Source organism: Bactrocera tryoni, chromosome 4 (assembly GCF_016617805.1).
Source record: "Bactrocera tryoni isolate S06 chromosome 4, CSIRO_BtryS06_freeze2, whole genome shotgun sequence".
In the NCBI taxonomy this organism is placed as follows: Eukaryota; Metazoa; Arthropoda; class Insecta; order Diptera; family Tephritidae; genus Bactrocera; species Bactrocera tryoni.
The window spans coordinates 5,214,363-5,230,291 of record NC_052502.1 but is presented as its reverse complement, the minus strand read 5'-3'; the positions used below and the strand labels follow the sequence as shown (position 1 = coordinate 5,230,291).

At 32.2% G+C, this 15,929-nt stretch overlaps 1 protein-coding gene across 1 annotated transcript; it reads left to right on the top strand.

Moving 5' to 3' along the window:
* Positions 1-3,753: 3,753 nt before the first annotated feature.
* Positions 3,754-8,774, top strand: LOC120773595. Its single transcript, XM_040102590.1, has 7 exons — positions 3,754-3,897; positions 6,737-7,095; positions 7,157-7,384; positions 7,441-7,542; positions 7,643-8,138; positions 8,212-8,389; positions 8,476-8,774. The coding sequence occupies exons 1-7, from the start codon at positions 3,754-3,756 to the stop codon at positions 8,772-8,774; spliced, it is 1,806 nt and encodes a 601-aa protein (XP_039958524.1).
* The last annotated feature ends 7,155 nt before the right edge of the window (positions 8,775-15,929 follow it).

The following is a 15,929-nucleotide window of genomic DNA, read 5'->3' as shown; positions in this document are numbered from 1 at the left end:
TCACGCTGAGAGCTTGTCTCGACAATTAGAGGTGTTTTAAATAATTTAAAAGAAAGTTAAGGAAGTTAAAGTAATAACGGAAACTTTTCGCCTTTCTTACCTTAGTGCAGAAGCTGCTTGATAAAATTTGCATTTCAATTTATAGCGTACATTTAGGCGCCTATTACTTATCGCATGCGATAAATAATATTAAACCGTGGTATTGGTATCTTTATAAAGATTGAAATTTTGTTTTCCCATTTTTGTAGCTTGAAAAATGAACTGAAAAATTACTTTGGGAAAAAACTGAATGCTCAACATGAACAGGCATGTTCATTATCTTTTCTATAGCTATATATAAATGAATGTCGTGTTAGTTACATATAATTTATTTATAACCCAAGAACGGCTGAGCCGATTTGGCTAAAAATTGGTAGGGAAGTAGCTTAGAGTCAGGGCACGGACATAAGATACTCTTTATCGCTTTATGTTAAATTTCAATTCAATTCATAAAAATCGGTCTCGTGCAGCATAACATAGAGCGTGGAATAACAAAACGAAAATAAAAGCAATTTATCAGAAAAAGGTAGATAAAATTTAGAAGTTGATCGATTGATGTGTTTGCTCTAAATTTCTACTAGCTTTTTGTGCCGATATAGCCTTTAGAAAGCTATGCCGCCACCAACACGATCAAATCTTTTACGACGAAGCCATAATTCAATTGTGTCATCAAAAGATGAACTCCCCAACAAAGTATTCCCAAATATCATTACTAACCACAAAAATAATGAATGGTTGAGTGAGCGAGCAATTTTGATGGCTAAGAATAAGGATGGAAATGATTTAAACTTCATAATTCAGAATCATTGGTACAGCGCGTTCTTTCAAATCAATGGACTGTGTAGCAAATGAAGATGAAGGTACTAACTATCCAATTGAATTTTTAAACTCCTTGGATGTGCTAGGCTTACCACCGCACAATTTACAACTAAGTAAATAAAAAATTGACCTTGACAAAATTTAAAGTCTGCTCATTTATTACCTCTAAGGCAGAACAAAGTACGCCGGGTATTTTAAACATATGCTGCATATGTATGTGTGGTTGGAATCTGGAATATCCATGTTTTTCGCATGGCATATGTGGCATCTTCAAGGGACGGAAGATCATCTGCGCCTTATGTTATTGCGCCTGAAAATTAAACACAAAATATCGTGAATGACAAGGTATTTAACTGAAGAGTACCACCTCTGCACTAGAATACATGAACAATAAAGAATCATTAAAATAATTTAATTTTTATTACCTAAAAAAGGACTTAAAATCCAAAGCTCATTTGTTTCATCAAAAACAGAGTTCGCTGGGTCCTCTAGTTACTATATACATATTCGTTTATTTCTGAAAAGGTCTTAACGGTGGCCTTTTTGTAAAATCAATATTGGTTCAGCAATACGTTCGTTGTAAAATAATTTTTCAAATTTGAAAACACATTATTTCCTCAAATAGTTTTGTTTGTCGAAAAATTACAAAATCTAAAAAAAAAAACAAAAATGCATCAAAAGCGTTAATCTGACAAAATTTGGGTTATCACCACCAACACATGCATGATAATTGCTTTGTAGCTTCTTCTTCCTCTTTATTGGCGCAGACACCACTTACGCGGTTATGGCCGAATTTACAACACGGCACCAGTCGTTTTTCCTTTTCGTTGTTTGGCGCGTTATAGTTTGCGTGTAAATTTATGTATGTACATACATACATACATACATATGTATGCTATATCGTTAGTAATCTTTGATATTTGTTCAAGGGATTAAATGCGAGCAAAGTCGTGCGGAAGGACAGTTAAGCGGTTTCATATGTTTACGGGTTTTTATTGTCTTATTAAATTCTGCAACACCTCTAGAATGTTGTCCTAAATTTTCATGTAAATCCGTGTAATAGTGCGCCGTAGTTTTGAAGTCGGTTAGCAAGAGTTCTCGAGTTTTCAATCAATTTTTAAGAAATTTTACGCAGGTCTTTGAGATAAAATTTTTAAAGACTTGGACAATCCTGCCAACGCGCGCGAGTTTTTCTCCGAGGGTTCACCTGAAATGGCGGCGCAATGGCCGAGTTTAAAATACTTTTTTTTTCAAAAATGTCAGAATTTTTTTGTTAGTAGTGTATGTTTGCAACAATAACAAATTTTAATAAAACATTTCGTTTTTTATACATATGAGAAAGAAATTGTTGAAAAATGACAGTTTTTATCCGAGGAAACCCCTTAATAATAATTTTTAGAGCTCAAGTTTTAAGAGACTTCTTTTTTAAGCTTCTTGAAAGTTTAATTCGTTTTTTAGTTAAAAAAATAATAAAAATAAAAAAATTTGAGTAAAAATGACATACACTAATACAGGAAGGTCAGGAAATTACGTCGGTGTTGAAATCTTCAGGTAGACAGATTTTCTTTCTGGGGGTAGAAAGCAAGGATAACAATGAAAACTAATCACGCACAGACTGTACGTTCATATGAATTAAAGTATGTGTACTTTAAATTTAAGTATATATACATACACACATATGTATTTGCAGAAGTATCATCGTTCTAGTAAGGCATACAAACTGAAAAATATAGTTAAAAATAGAGATGAAAATTCAGATGTTTGTCGTAAATGTAAATCTCTACAATAGTATAAATATTTAAACTAAAACTATATATACATATACATATATGTACGTATATATTTATATTTTAATATTTTTTAGTTTATTATCAATGCTCATACTGAAATTATATTAAAAGGGATTTTCAATGTGCAAACGCCATTTAAACTATTGTTTTCAAATGCATGCATATCTGATTTTTTATTTTGACTACCTGCCTTCGGTCGTGAATTCAAAACTACCTACAGTTATTATGATATCCTTCACACACACATCTACTGTGAGAGAAATTTACATTTGGTTCGTGTCATGTAACATATGTTAGTATTGGAGAAGTTTAGTTCCATCTAGAGTTGCCTTATGTTTTGATGTTTTTGTAGACTTTTGGTAGCGGTTAGCACAGTGGCCATAAACTGACATATTACTCTGATATTTTTTTTTTTTGTAAAGTGACTTTTTACAATTTTTAATTTTTTATTTTTTTTTATAATTTTTTAAATTATTTTTTAAATAATTTTTAAAATAATTTTTTTTTAATAATTTTTTAAAATTTTAAATTAGAAAAGTTTCTAACTTGATTCTTTTCTAAAATTCTTTCGAATAAAAATAGCAAATATTATATAAGAAAATGTAAAAAAAAGGAGAAATATGTAAAAGACATAAATTCCATATCCTCATATTTTTTTAAATTAAGTGTTTCTACTAAATGCTTCATTATTTATATTTAAGCACAAATAAATATCGATTTTGACCTAGAGAAAGTGTCATGCGATAAAATATTATACAAAAATTTCTTTACAATCAGGTGGCAAGGCTATGAGTGCACATGTGCAATCTTACTACATGGCATCACCATCGCCGATGACTCTCCACGGAAAAGCAAACCATTTCAGTAGCCTTCCGGGGCTTGCTTGCATCAGACGCATAAAATTGAAAGTTAGTTTTAGTGTTTCGAGGTAGTGCGAGTTGTGTTGATCTTCGCGGCCTGATATTTTTGATAATAATAAACAATTGTAATGCGCCTGATAATTAAAAGCTGAAGAAACAAAAGTGATTAAAATCTTAAAAACGTTGAATGTTAACAGCACTATTTTGGCGGGAAGTGAAGTGTAAAATTTAAAATTCTACAAATAATGGCAACGCGATTGTTCGAGACCACTCCTACATTGTACAAACTATGTATTAATAGTTTCTTAGATAATCTGCTACTAAAACAGTTAACCAGTCGGCAGTTAGAATTTATGCCAATAGCACTTGTTGCTGATATTTTGATCCATGTAAGTACCATACATATGTACATATATCTTCTAAAAATACAGTTGTATGTACGCGAAAACCACGATAGTGATATCCTTCCCTAAATATTTACTATGCAAAAAGATCGAAGGTTTTTCCCCTTTTCTAAGCTTTGAATTGGTTTTAAATAAACGACGGATAAAGAGTGAAAAGAAGGTTGGTGAATATTTAAAATAAGACTGAATTCAAATCGCATAATTTAAAAAACGTTATCATTTATATTAACCTATATTAATTGTAATTAATTTGTGCATTTCTTTCGCATGTGATCTTCTTAGAAATCTTTGTATGCATAACCGTATATCGAATTATAATTCCACCCACTTCTTATATAAGGTTTTTGGTAACAACTGCTAAAAATAGTATATAAATAAAGGCTTCTTGTACACCCGATATGGTACAAGATGACTTTATTGGAGTCGGCATAATCACGTTTAGTTGAAATCACATATCTCAGGATCTACTCGACGAAATTCAACCTAAGTCGATGCATTGCTTGGCTTAGATATCCTGTGTTACCGTGAATGGGTAAATCGTACGACAACCACGTCTACTTTCTATATAACTCAATTTTAAATTCCCTTTGATCAAAAACTGTCAAAATCAGACTAAAACTGTACAAGTGCTCAGATACCGAATAAGAGGCCCCAGTTACTACGGCAAACTTTTTATCGAAAATATCGTTCAATATGTGAGATATACTATTGGAATTTGAAGTGATATATTATGTTAATGAAATTGATAAAAGTGTATCTTTGTGCATAAAATCGGATGAAAACTTAAGCCAGCCCCCATATAACTACATAATTTCAGGATTTTCCAGAGGTTGTGAGGCATTTGACGTGGCCCAATTACGAATTTGAGTTCAAAAATGTTTATCACGTCTTAGGAAATTTTTACAATCATTTCCGGCCATCACTAGCCGATATCCGTCGATGTTTGTTTAATGTGATACATCATACAGTGTCTGGTGTTTTCATGTTTGGTTGCGTACATTGCAATTTGAGAAAATGAGATTCGAAATAAAAATCATAAGAACATATGAAAAAAGTAATAAAATACGCAATACATATGTACGTAGGTATGAATATCTTTAGTTAACATTTTATTGATAATTGCACTTATTTCAAAATTGAATTTAGTATCCTCAAACTGGCAAATTCTCATTAGTCAAAAATTGTTCAATCTTGAACCATATAAAATAAGATATAATTATTTTCCGAAAATTCGTTTTTTCAAAATAGTATAATGTATACGAGTATTCTATTTTTTCCCTTTTGTTCATAAAATATCACCATCTTCATCAAATTTCTAAATGGCTCAAGAGCTCAAACATGCGCTTCTATACTTGGAACCTGCCAAGAGATAATTTTTACATACTGTACTGTAAAAATGAGTCAAAAGAATATTTTTGTGAGCTGAGCTGAAATGTGTACTCTGCTACTTATCCTATTGAGAAGCCGGTTGTTTACTAGCAGATAACTATGTGAGTTGTTATTGTTTGCTGTAGTGATAGGACATTTCTATTGTTTCAAGCTAAGGTTGTTTTGATGTATTTTTTCTTTAATGATGTTTTGATACATTCTATTGATATTATAAGGACAATACGTTCCTTAACTCTGGCCGACGCCATTTTGCAAATTATTATTTCATGATAACAAATGCCCACACAACCTCAATGACAATAGATTTGATAGTTTGTTCGCAAAGGCTATTAGAAAAACCACAGAAACTATGAGCGTTATTGCTATTGCAGATGTCGAAGAATGGACATGGACTCTTCAGACAGTTTTGATAAAATTGAAAACTCCTTTAGTATTTGGACCGACCATCATAAAGCAGTAAAAAAAAATTAAAAATAAACAGAAACAATTTTTTAGAAGTGTCAGATGAGCTATCCATATAGTATTTGCATACTCTAGTTGAAAGGCTAGCAGAAAATCCGATGGAAATATGGAACGATTAACAAACAAAATTTTCTTTTTTATGTAAAGTAGCTAGCTTTCAAATGCTTAATAATTGTTAACGTCAGTTCCATCCAATCCTTTATGAAAGAACGTGTTTTACCCTTAACAATTTATCTTTGTGCCTGAAATGGATAAAAACTTGGCCACGCCACCATATAACTGACATCAGGATTTTCGAACATACGGCCGACTTTACTTCATACGATTGGTGATTGTATGCGAGAAACCTTGGGAACATTTTATTAGTCTGTTTCCTTTTAACCGCATGAGGTGCTGGCAATAAAAGATCAGGTCAAATACGGGATCATATCGGATCAATACTATCTCCTACATACCTAATATAAAATTCAAACTTTCGTCAAAATTAACTGAGGGAATAATATTGGATATAGTATAGTTTAATGCCAAAAAAATGTGAAATTGGTCTACGAATTACCCGAATTTCCATATAGTTCTAGATATAGTATAATTATTATCGTTACTCTAACGAACCTTATGCCTAATATGGCGGTCAGTGTATGAGTTCCCGTTGGTTTTCATTACTTGGTTTCCATTCCTCTGGTTGACGTTCTGCATTTTTCCCTGGCTTTGGTTCTGGCAGGTTTCGAGAGTATGAAATTTTCGGTTACACCTAAACTTCGTGCTTCCTTACTTGTTATTTGAAATTTGCATACCGGTAAACTTATTCAGGTTTTAGTTTTAAATTTTTTTGTATTGTATTAACTATATCGAAAAATTAAAAAAGCTTCGAATTGATACAGTCCACATTAAATAAACTAGAAAATGTGAATAAATGTAACACGTTTGCGAATAAAAATATATTATGAATATTTATTTACGTGTAATATTTCAGATGGCTAGAGTGAACCGATTAAAAGTATTAGTATTGAAGCCACTTTCTAAACCCTTTATTTTGGATGGTTTACTGCGACATGAGAACACAACAAGTAAGCTTCTTATGTGTATGGGCTTAGTGGAGGATAGAATCCCAGTTTACGTAAAGAAAGTGGTAGAAAATTTCATTTTACACTCGAAAAACCCGGTGGGTCAATATCCGGATCTTATCGACTTCGGATTACGGCTTGGTTCTTTTCTTTCTGACGTCGGTTGGATGCTGGAAAGTATACAAATATTCAACGTTGTAGAGGCGGAAATTCGTCTACAGGGAGATAGTGAATCAGTGACGATTCAACTCGTAGACTGCCTGCAAAGGTAATGAGTGGGTGGAAAACTGCAAACGTGTTTCATTAATTTCACAGTATATTCATTACAGGCGCCTCCATTGCGAAACACTTATATGGGAGTTTAAGGCTGGTAGAGCCACGATAGCAGAACTTTCGATATTGCTTCGTTCAATAGATTTTGAGAATGTACCGAAATATTTAGCAGTAGAAATTTACACACGTTCGACGGAGTTTCATTTAGTGCAACACAAAATCAAAGAAGGCTATAGGTGCAGCGCTGTTATTATGCAATATATAAGCGAATCAATGCCGAAAAGGTATGGCTATTAGCGGAATTGATTCCAAAATAAAATAATTGTTATTGTAATTCCAGTACTTTGGTGGATGCGCTACGAGTTACAGCGAAAGCATGTTTTGCCATACGTAAATTCGGACTGGCTAATGTACTGATACAGCAGGCAATCTCTATGGCAGCGTAAGTTTAACAAAAATCATAATAAATATTCGGTTGTATTCGAACTTATTTTGTTAGGATTTCGACTAATAAAAAAACATGTCTGCTATTTCCATTTCAGCACCGTGTTTGGGCGTAATCATTTAATATATGCTGACGTCTTGTTTGATTATGCGTACTTCCTACTCCTTTTCGATAAACCGCAACACGCCATTAATATTTATGATGAAGTCCGCAAGATTAGAAACCGCAAACTGTGCGATCAGAGTTTCCTCATTAGTTTGACAGATGTAGCATTCGCTAATGCGTGCTACGTCCGAAAACATAGATCGCTTAGACTCATTCAAAACGCGCTCCGTGTGTTGACAAGGATGCTGCCAATAAAAAACTTACTGCTTGCCTCAACCTTGCGTTTACATTTATTGATCAAGCACCAAATTTCAACCGATAAATATGCAAGGTTTCACAGGAATTGTTTTTTAGAATTCGGCAAGCTGGTGAAAATACAAACTGAGAACGTGAACATATGTCTGGATGTCCACGACGACAAGAACTTGTTTACAGCAAAAAATTATTTCGAATTGGCGCGTATTTATCAAGCAGGAAAAAATTATCAGGTGAGTAAGGATATCTACTTCAACTTTTAATGTTGTTTACGTTAATTTTAATGCAAATATTTTTTCCATTTAGCATGGCAAGCGATACATCGCCATGTGTATATTGGTTACAAAAAAAGGCATGGGCTCTTCCAAGAAGGAAATCGACGATTTGCATGTTTTGGAAGGCTATTTAAAGAAAACCAACGAAGAACGGGATATTATCCAAAAGGTTAAATTGGAACCGTGGTTGCTAAACAGAATTGAAACATGTAAGTACTTTGCTGAAATATTGTAACTACAAGTACGAAAAAATTGGAATATTACAATGTACATTCGTTACTATTTTGATTCCTAGTTGATCCTGCACATGAAGTAAAGAAACCATTATCCGCACGCTTTCACGGTGGCTTAACCCGTTTGTATCCGCCACATAAAAATTTTCAGAAATTTTTGATAAATTTAGCAACTACATACAATTCGAAGACCGAAAATTCCCAACAAAACGTTGATTTTTGGTGCATAAGGTTTCTTCAACTTATATATTTTACTGGCATGGCAGAGCTACAGCTATGCAAATTGCAATCGGAACCGTCGTTGGACATAGAACCGGATCGGGAAACAGAAGGACAATCGAGTGATTCAGATTTGTATTAAATGATCGAAATTTATATCAATAAGCTTGTATTTTGAGAGCTCACTTTTGAATCTAATTTTATTCATTGAATTTTCTTACTTATAACCATTTTCTAAATCTATTTTCTTAACTATCTATATATTGTATATATATGTGTGTGTGTTGGTGTCAATTTCCATTTATTCAATGCCGAAATATTGATATCTATTCCCGAAGAAGAGATGTATATTATTGGCTTTCCTTGAATCCCATCTTCCCACATTTCTCCAAAGTTTAGGGGCCAGCTTCCTCTCGTTTTTTCGATACCTCTCGTTTTTTCGATAATTTCAATGTTACTTTGACTCGATGATCTTTGATTTGGGGTTTCTCAGTAAATACTCCAAATTCGTATTTTACATTGTTTACTTCCGTGGTTTTAGTTAATATACGGTTGGTATTTCCTCAGTTATACAAGATATATTAGTTTCAAGAACTTCTTCAAATAATTATTTTCCAATTTAATTTTCTGTTCTGTCTTCCTCTATTACTTTTTTTCTGTTAAGTACTTTGTGTGAAAATAGTGCATTTGAAGAAACACAAATTTCAAAAGTTTGATATGATCACCTTTTATTATTACTACCTTGTTGAGATCATCCATTACTTTTCTAAGGCATTCAATTTTCCTCTTAAATATGGAGATTTTTCTCTCAATGGCTTTGCTGAAATGGTTTTGGACGTGCACAACATCTTTTCGTATAAATCCGTTTGGGCTTCTAGAATCTTTTTTCTATTTACTCCGTTGTCTTTTTTTACTATGTATATGTTTCGCGTATTTTTCCGTTTTTGTTTTGTCTATGCATTTTTGAATAGATTATCTCCACTTTTTTGTATTTTCGTTTTACTATCGCAAAACTCTCTCCAGGTTTTGTTGAAGACGCTCCTAACATCCTAACATCAAAGGATATTACCTTTGATTGAAAAACTCGTTCTCGGGTTTCTTGTTGGTTGCCGAATGGATTGCTTTGTTATATTGTCGGACTGCTTCAAATATCTGTTCATCAGGTGCCGAGCTGTGTTGATACGCCAAGGCTTTTGCGAGTTCAATAATTGTGCTATGTGTCCGTTTTTTTCAGAATCAGCTGTTGATTCAATTCCAGTGGTATTGTCCGCTATTGCGTGATTTATACTTCTATCCATTACTATTTATTTTTACATTTTTCTCAGGCATTTAGTGCTGGAAGTCCTACTTCATGTGAAATTTTTTTTATTGCTTTCGGAATGAAATCTGTTTTTTTGGATAGCAAATAAATGTGTCATTCCGATTGAGCCCCTAGTTAATTTTTACATTAAGTAAAAATGAGTCAAAAGATATTCACTTTTATTTTCGACTCTTCAATAATAGATCGAATTTTCCTATCTTTTTTCAATTGTGGTATTAACTTGTATGCACCACATGCAGAGTACATACTGTTTAAACTCAACAAAGATTTGTCATTCCTTACCACTGGTGGGGGGAAATAAAACGCCTTTTGTTTTTTTTTTTAATAATAATTTGAGTGAGAATTTATTTTATTCGTTTTGTTTTTTGTTGCTAATATGCGGGAATATACTCCCGTCTTACTATTATTTTGTTTTAATTTGCCTGTATTTTAAACAGGGCTTTTTTGTATTTTGCCTGTTTTGTAAATACAAGACTTTTTAATTTTGGCTAAGCACTAAATCCGGCTCGAAGGACCAAAAATGTTTGATTTGTATCATCAAACATTGACCTCAAAAAAGAATTTGTCATTCCTTACCACTGGTGGGGAGAAATGAAAAGTCTTATATCGAGGGAGAATATATTCATTCTAATTTTATTTTGATGTTTTCTTGCTTATATACAAATTATCTTAAATAACTAAATATAAGTATGTGCATTTGTGTATGTTTGCATGTATTGCAGCATATTGTTTATGCTGCTTGATATGTTTTAAACTACATGTGGTTGTTTTCAAGTGTACAATTTAATACATGTATGTGTGTGTGTCTTTAATGTTATCTAATCTGTAACTTTATGACTTGTCTTTACCCATGCATTTTTATTATTCTTTGATATGCATTGCATTTAATCTTTATTTCAATATAAATTTTAGATATTACAAATTATTTAAATTTTTTTGAGCAATGTCCAATCGATTTCGTAAACTTACTCCAATCATTTTTTCTCGGCTTGCTAATCGGCAAAAAAGAAAGTTTTAGTTAAAAACATTCGCCTTGATTTCTATATATAGGCATAGTTAAAATAATTATTCGTAATTAAAATATTTATCAAATAAGAGCTTACTTGTTGAAACGCCAAAATTAACCAAACTATTGCGCATTTCCCAACTTCTGTTATTAATTCTTCTTCCTGAAAAATTGTGTTTCCGCAAATTATTACTTTTCGGTACAAAATATGACATTTTCAGTGAAAAATATGATTCTTTGATATCGCCATAGAATGTTGGTATTTTTAATTTTTCTAATAATAATTTTTTCCCTTGCTGTCCCTCGATTCACAGCCGTTGAGTATTTCGTTGGATGACAGAACACTGCGTTTAGTTTCTGGCTAAAATATACACACGTCTTACAATTTTTTTTATTACATTGCTTACATTTTTAATAATATGATTTCTTTATTTAATTTGGCCGAGCACTATATCCGGCTCGAAGGACCAAAGTTGTTTAAATTGTAAGATCAAACGTTAAATTCAAAAAAGAACTGTTTGAATTATAAAATCAAACTGTTTGATTTGTAAGATCAAACTTTTGAACTCAAAAAAGATTATTTATTCCTTACCTCTGGTGGGAGGATATAAAATGACCTTCATTGAGTGAGAAATCTTTCATTCTTTCGATATGTTATCAACGCAATAGTTCTCGAAGCGGATATCTTCTACGCGCATCTTGCCAAAGGTAATGGCTTCTACGCGTAGCCTCTCATATGCAATTTCTTCGCGCAGTTTGCGAATGTCATCAACGCATTGCTTTTCGAAACGTATGTCTTCCGATATGTCATCAAGGAAATGAGTTTGAAAACGTATATCTTCTACGCGTAGCTCATATTTACTATTTTCCAAATTATCTTTTTGTGTCTTTAATTTTTTCAAAATGTAAGTGACTCAAAAAGAAAGATCTTCTATTTCAACAATAATGTCAGGATTGTAGTAACGCAATAGTTCTCGAAGAACGCAATAGTTCTCGAAGCGGATATCTTCTACGCGCATCTTGCCAAAGGTAATGGCTTCTACGCGTAGCCTCTCATATGCAATTTCTTCGCGCAGTTTGCGAATGTCATCAACGCATTGCTTTTCGAAACGTATGTCTTCCGATATGTCATCAAGGAAATGAGTTTGAAAACGTATATCTTCTACGCGTAGCTCATATTTACTATTTTCCAAATTATCTTTTTGTGTCTTTAATTTTTTCAAAATGTAAGTGACTCAAAAAGAAAGATCTTCTATTTCAACAATAATGTCAGGATTGTAGTAATAGGGTTGCAATTCGTGGAAATTTCGTTCCATATTGCTCCATAAATTCTTGAGACGTTTTTCGAAATGTTCGATGTCATGTACGACTCTAGAATTTATATTTATTTTTGCCTCTGCAATTGTAGATCGAATTCTTTCCGATCTTTTTTCAATTATACGCTCTATGAGGTCTATCATTTTATCCTCCTGGACTCGATTTGTATAATCTTCGGCTCTCCTTTGTAACATGTCCGCAGTGTTCGACATTTCAACTATTTTTTTAATGAACTGTTTTTATTCTTTAAAAAAAATCGTTGGAGGTAATTGTTCTGGTCGCCTGGTTGACCTTGCTGTGCCTCGATTCACAGCCGCAGAATATTTTTTTAAATAACAGTTTATACACAGCGTTTAGTTTCGTACTAAAACGGCTTATGTGATTTTATAAATACGCGGGAATATGGACCCGTCTTACAATTTCTTATTTATTTGCCTGTGTAAATAACAGGGCTTTTATATTGCCTATACATACATATATAATAGGACTTTTACATATAATATATTGCCTGTATTTTATTTATACAGGTCTTACAATTTTGGCTCGAGCTACAATCCGGCTCGAAGGACCAAATGTTTGAATTATAAAATCAAACTGTTTGATTTGTAAGATCAAACTTTTGAACTCAAAAAAGATTATTTATTCCTTACCTCTGGTGGGGGGAAATAAAATGACCTTCATTGAGTGAGAAATCTTTCATTCTGATTTTATTTAGAATTTTCACTTATTTATATACAATTTTAAGAACTATCTTAATATATGTGTATGTGCGTATGTTCATATGTACTATATGTAGCATAAACAATAAATAATTCAAACAAGAACCTTTAAGTTCTTACCGCTGGTGGGGGAAAAATAAAGACCTTTCTTGAGCTGAGAATTATTCACTCTAATTTTATTTAAGTATTTTATATTAACACGACTTAATTTTTACCAGAAGTAAAAATGAGTCAAAAGATATATTTTTGAGCTGCACCGAAATGTGTTCTCTTTATTAATACTCTTAAGAATAACTTATTACATGGATCTTGGAGAAACAACGATAAGATTTCGGATTTAAAATAGTACTCAGCTCTGGTTGCCCAGACCTCCTTTATTTATAGATTTTCTTATCCTAATTCATGTATGCACCACATACAGAGTGCATACACATATCTTAATACTAATCTACTGTACATACCGACAGTATGTACACATATCTTAAACATAAGTGTCCCCAACGGCATACACAAATACTTCTTATCTTCTTATTAGTTTAGGATCATTTCCCATGCAGGCTTTTTGTTTCCTTTATGTTTATTGGTACATATGTTTTTATTTTTTTTCGCTCTAGTTAACAAACAGTTAGTTTGTTGTGAGTAAAATATTATACAATATATTTTTTGGGCAGTCCCTTAGTTTGGTGTTGTCTGTTTTTTATTTTTACTGACTACATTTTACAATCTCACAGCTACATATTTATACCTATGAGAATGTTTGCTTACTTGCTGATGCCCACAATAAAACTTGATTTATTTAAATGTTAAAACTGATACAATGGGTTTATAGACATAAATGGTAGGACGTGCGTGTAGTCGTGATGATGCGCCACGAAGAAAGAAAGATGGTAGTCCGTCAAACTGACAGCTTATCCAGTTTTCGAGTTGCCATATCTATAATTTTTGCAAAGTTGCATTTAGGACTGCCACATTTCTCGCATTCTGTCTGCTGCAATAAGGATACGGGACTTTCATATTTGTTTAGGTTATTTTCTGCGTCGCTAACCCGCTGACTATTTGCGATACTTATACGATAATTCTATGCTAACAGATATTGTTTTGCCCCTATATAGTTAATGTTTTTTTATTATGGTCCAACAGAGAATTTTAATTCTTCTCCTGGCAGAATCGCCAATTATGAGTACGCCAGATACTCGTGAGCAACTCGCACATAAATATTTATTTGCAATGTGATAACTGTTTATGTACAGATTTAAAAAATAATTAGCTTGAATATTTGAAGTTTACGTTTTCACGCAATTGCGATATCGATTGCTAAATTCATACATACACATATGGTCAAAATAATGAGTACATGCCTTTAGGTAGCAGTCATGATTGAATTTTGAACGTTTAGTGAAGTACACGAATGCAACTACGGGTTGATTTTATTAAATTCGAAATGTATGTATAAACATGTTACAAGAAAATCGACTTTGAACCTAAATATAAGATTGTGGAATATTTCCAAACGCACTTTGTTTTGATCTGTTGTACAGATTAAGACAGTCTTTGCTTAAGTCTGTACTGTGAGAGTTCACTTTTGCCTCTGGTTTTCTTTATTAAAATTTCTTCCCTCAATACATTTCTTAATTCTAATTTCTTAACTATGTATGTATATATGTATATGTGTGTATGCTTAGTGTGCATACACATGTGTAAATATGTATTATATTTTTATTGCTTTTTAGATTAGTGCATCTAACGCACTTATACACATACGTACACACGCTTGATACTTTCTTATCTGTTGCTTGTGTGCACTAATATTTCGAGTATGTATATTTTGTATTTTAATATTAGTATTATGTATACTCTAATTTATGAGTTTTCTTTTATGTGCAATGATTTTCACATTTTTATGAGCAAGTCTCATATTACAATTTTGTTGCTTACCATTGCACTTGACATTTAGTGGACTGTATATACTTTTTATTTAATTTATTGTTTACATGTATATTTTTATGTATTAATGTAGTTGTGTCAAAAATATAATTTTGTATATATAATTCTATCTTAAGATTACAAAACTTTCATGTTCATATCTTTATGAACATCTGTAATAATATTTTCCAAAAATACTCTAGAACTATTTTTAAAATAACTTACATACATTTAAGCATTTTACCGACGGTAAAACTACAAGTAAGCTTAATAATGTGAAAGTTTTTATTTTTTGTGCGAGTCGACCACCTTATCTCCATCGAATCTTCTCTTATTTTTTTCAATAGGAAAAGGATAAACATTGTGCATCGCTTTTTACGATGTGCCATTGCTTATCTTTAAGTGTACATTTCCTACATTTGCCATCTTGGCTTAAAATCACGTTTCAATTCGTCCTCTCTTCCACTGCAATGGTAGAATATTTTCTTCTTTAAAAAGTACAAATGTACCAATTTTAATATTTTCGAAAGGAACTTGGCATTTATTTTTTTTTTTTGGTCCATTTTTTTAAGTTTTCTCTCTTGAGTTAATTTTTACATTAAGTAAAAATGAGTCAAATGAATATATTTTGAGCTGCACCGAAATGTGTACTCTTTATTTATAGCCTTAAGGCTGAGTTTAATATAAGATCTTACAGAATGCATTTCTAAATAATGCATGTTTGGTTGGTATTGTAATAATAGTTCATTTCTATTGTTGGACTGATAGTGCATGTCAAAACAAGTTCTATCGGTTTACATAGTTCCTCCCTGTTTAGGATGTATATTAACAGAGAAGATGTATGTGAGTGTGTGTGTGTGCCCCGGAGCGAGGCTATGTCGTTAACTCTTGATAAATTAATCCTTATGAAGAAGAATCTGCTAAGTTTATATTTTCCTTTTTGAATGGAAGAGCTACAGTAAATTTACCATCTACAGAAATTTTAAAATTATTATTAAAACGCTTCCCACA

What these genes read in the sequence shown, in the direction of transcription:
- LOC120773595 (XM_040102590.1), top strand. Translation starts at nt 3,754, where the DNA reads ATGGCAACGCGATTGTTCGAGACCACTCCTACATTGTACAAACTATGT. An exon ending in TTGCTGATATTTTGATCCAT is followed by an intron (nt 3,898 to 6,736) that starts GTAAGTACCATA and finishes GTAATATTTCAG; the next exon opens with ATGGCTAGAGTGAACCGATT. An exon ending in AAGCAGGAAAAAATTATCAG is followed by an intron (nt 8,139 to 8,211) that starts GTGAGTAAGGAT and finishes TTTTCCATTTAG; the next exon opens with CATGGCAAGCGATACATCGC.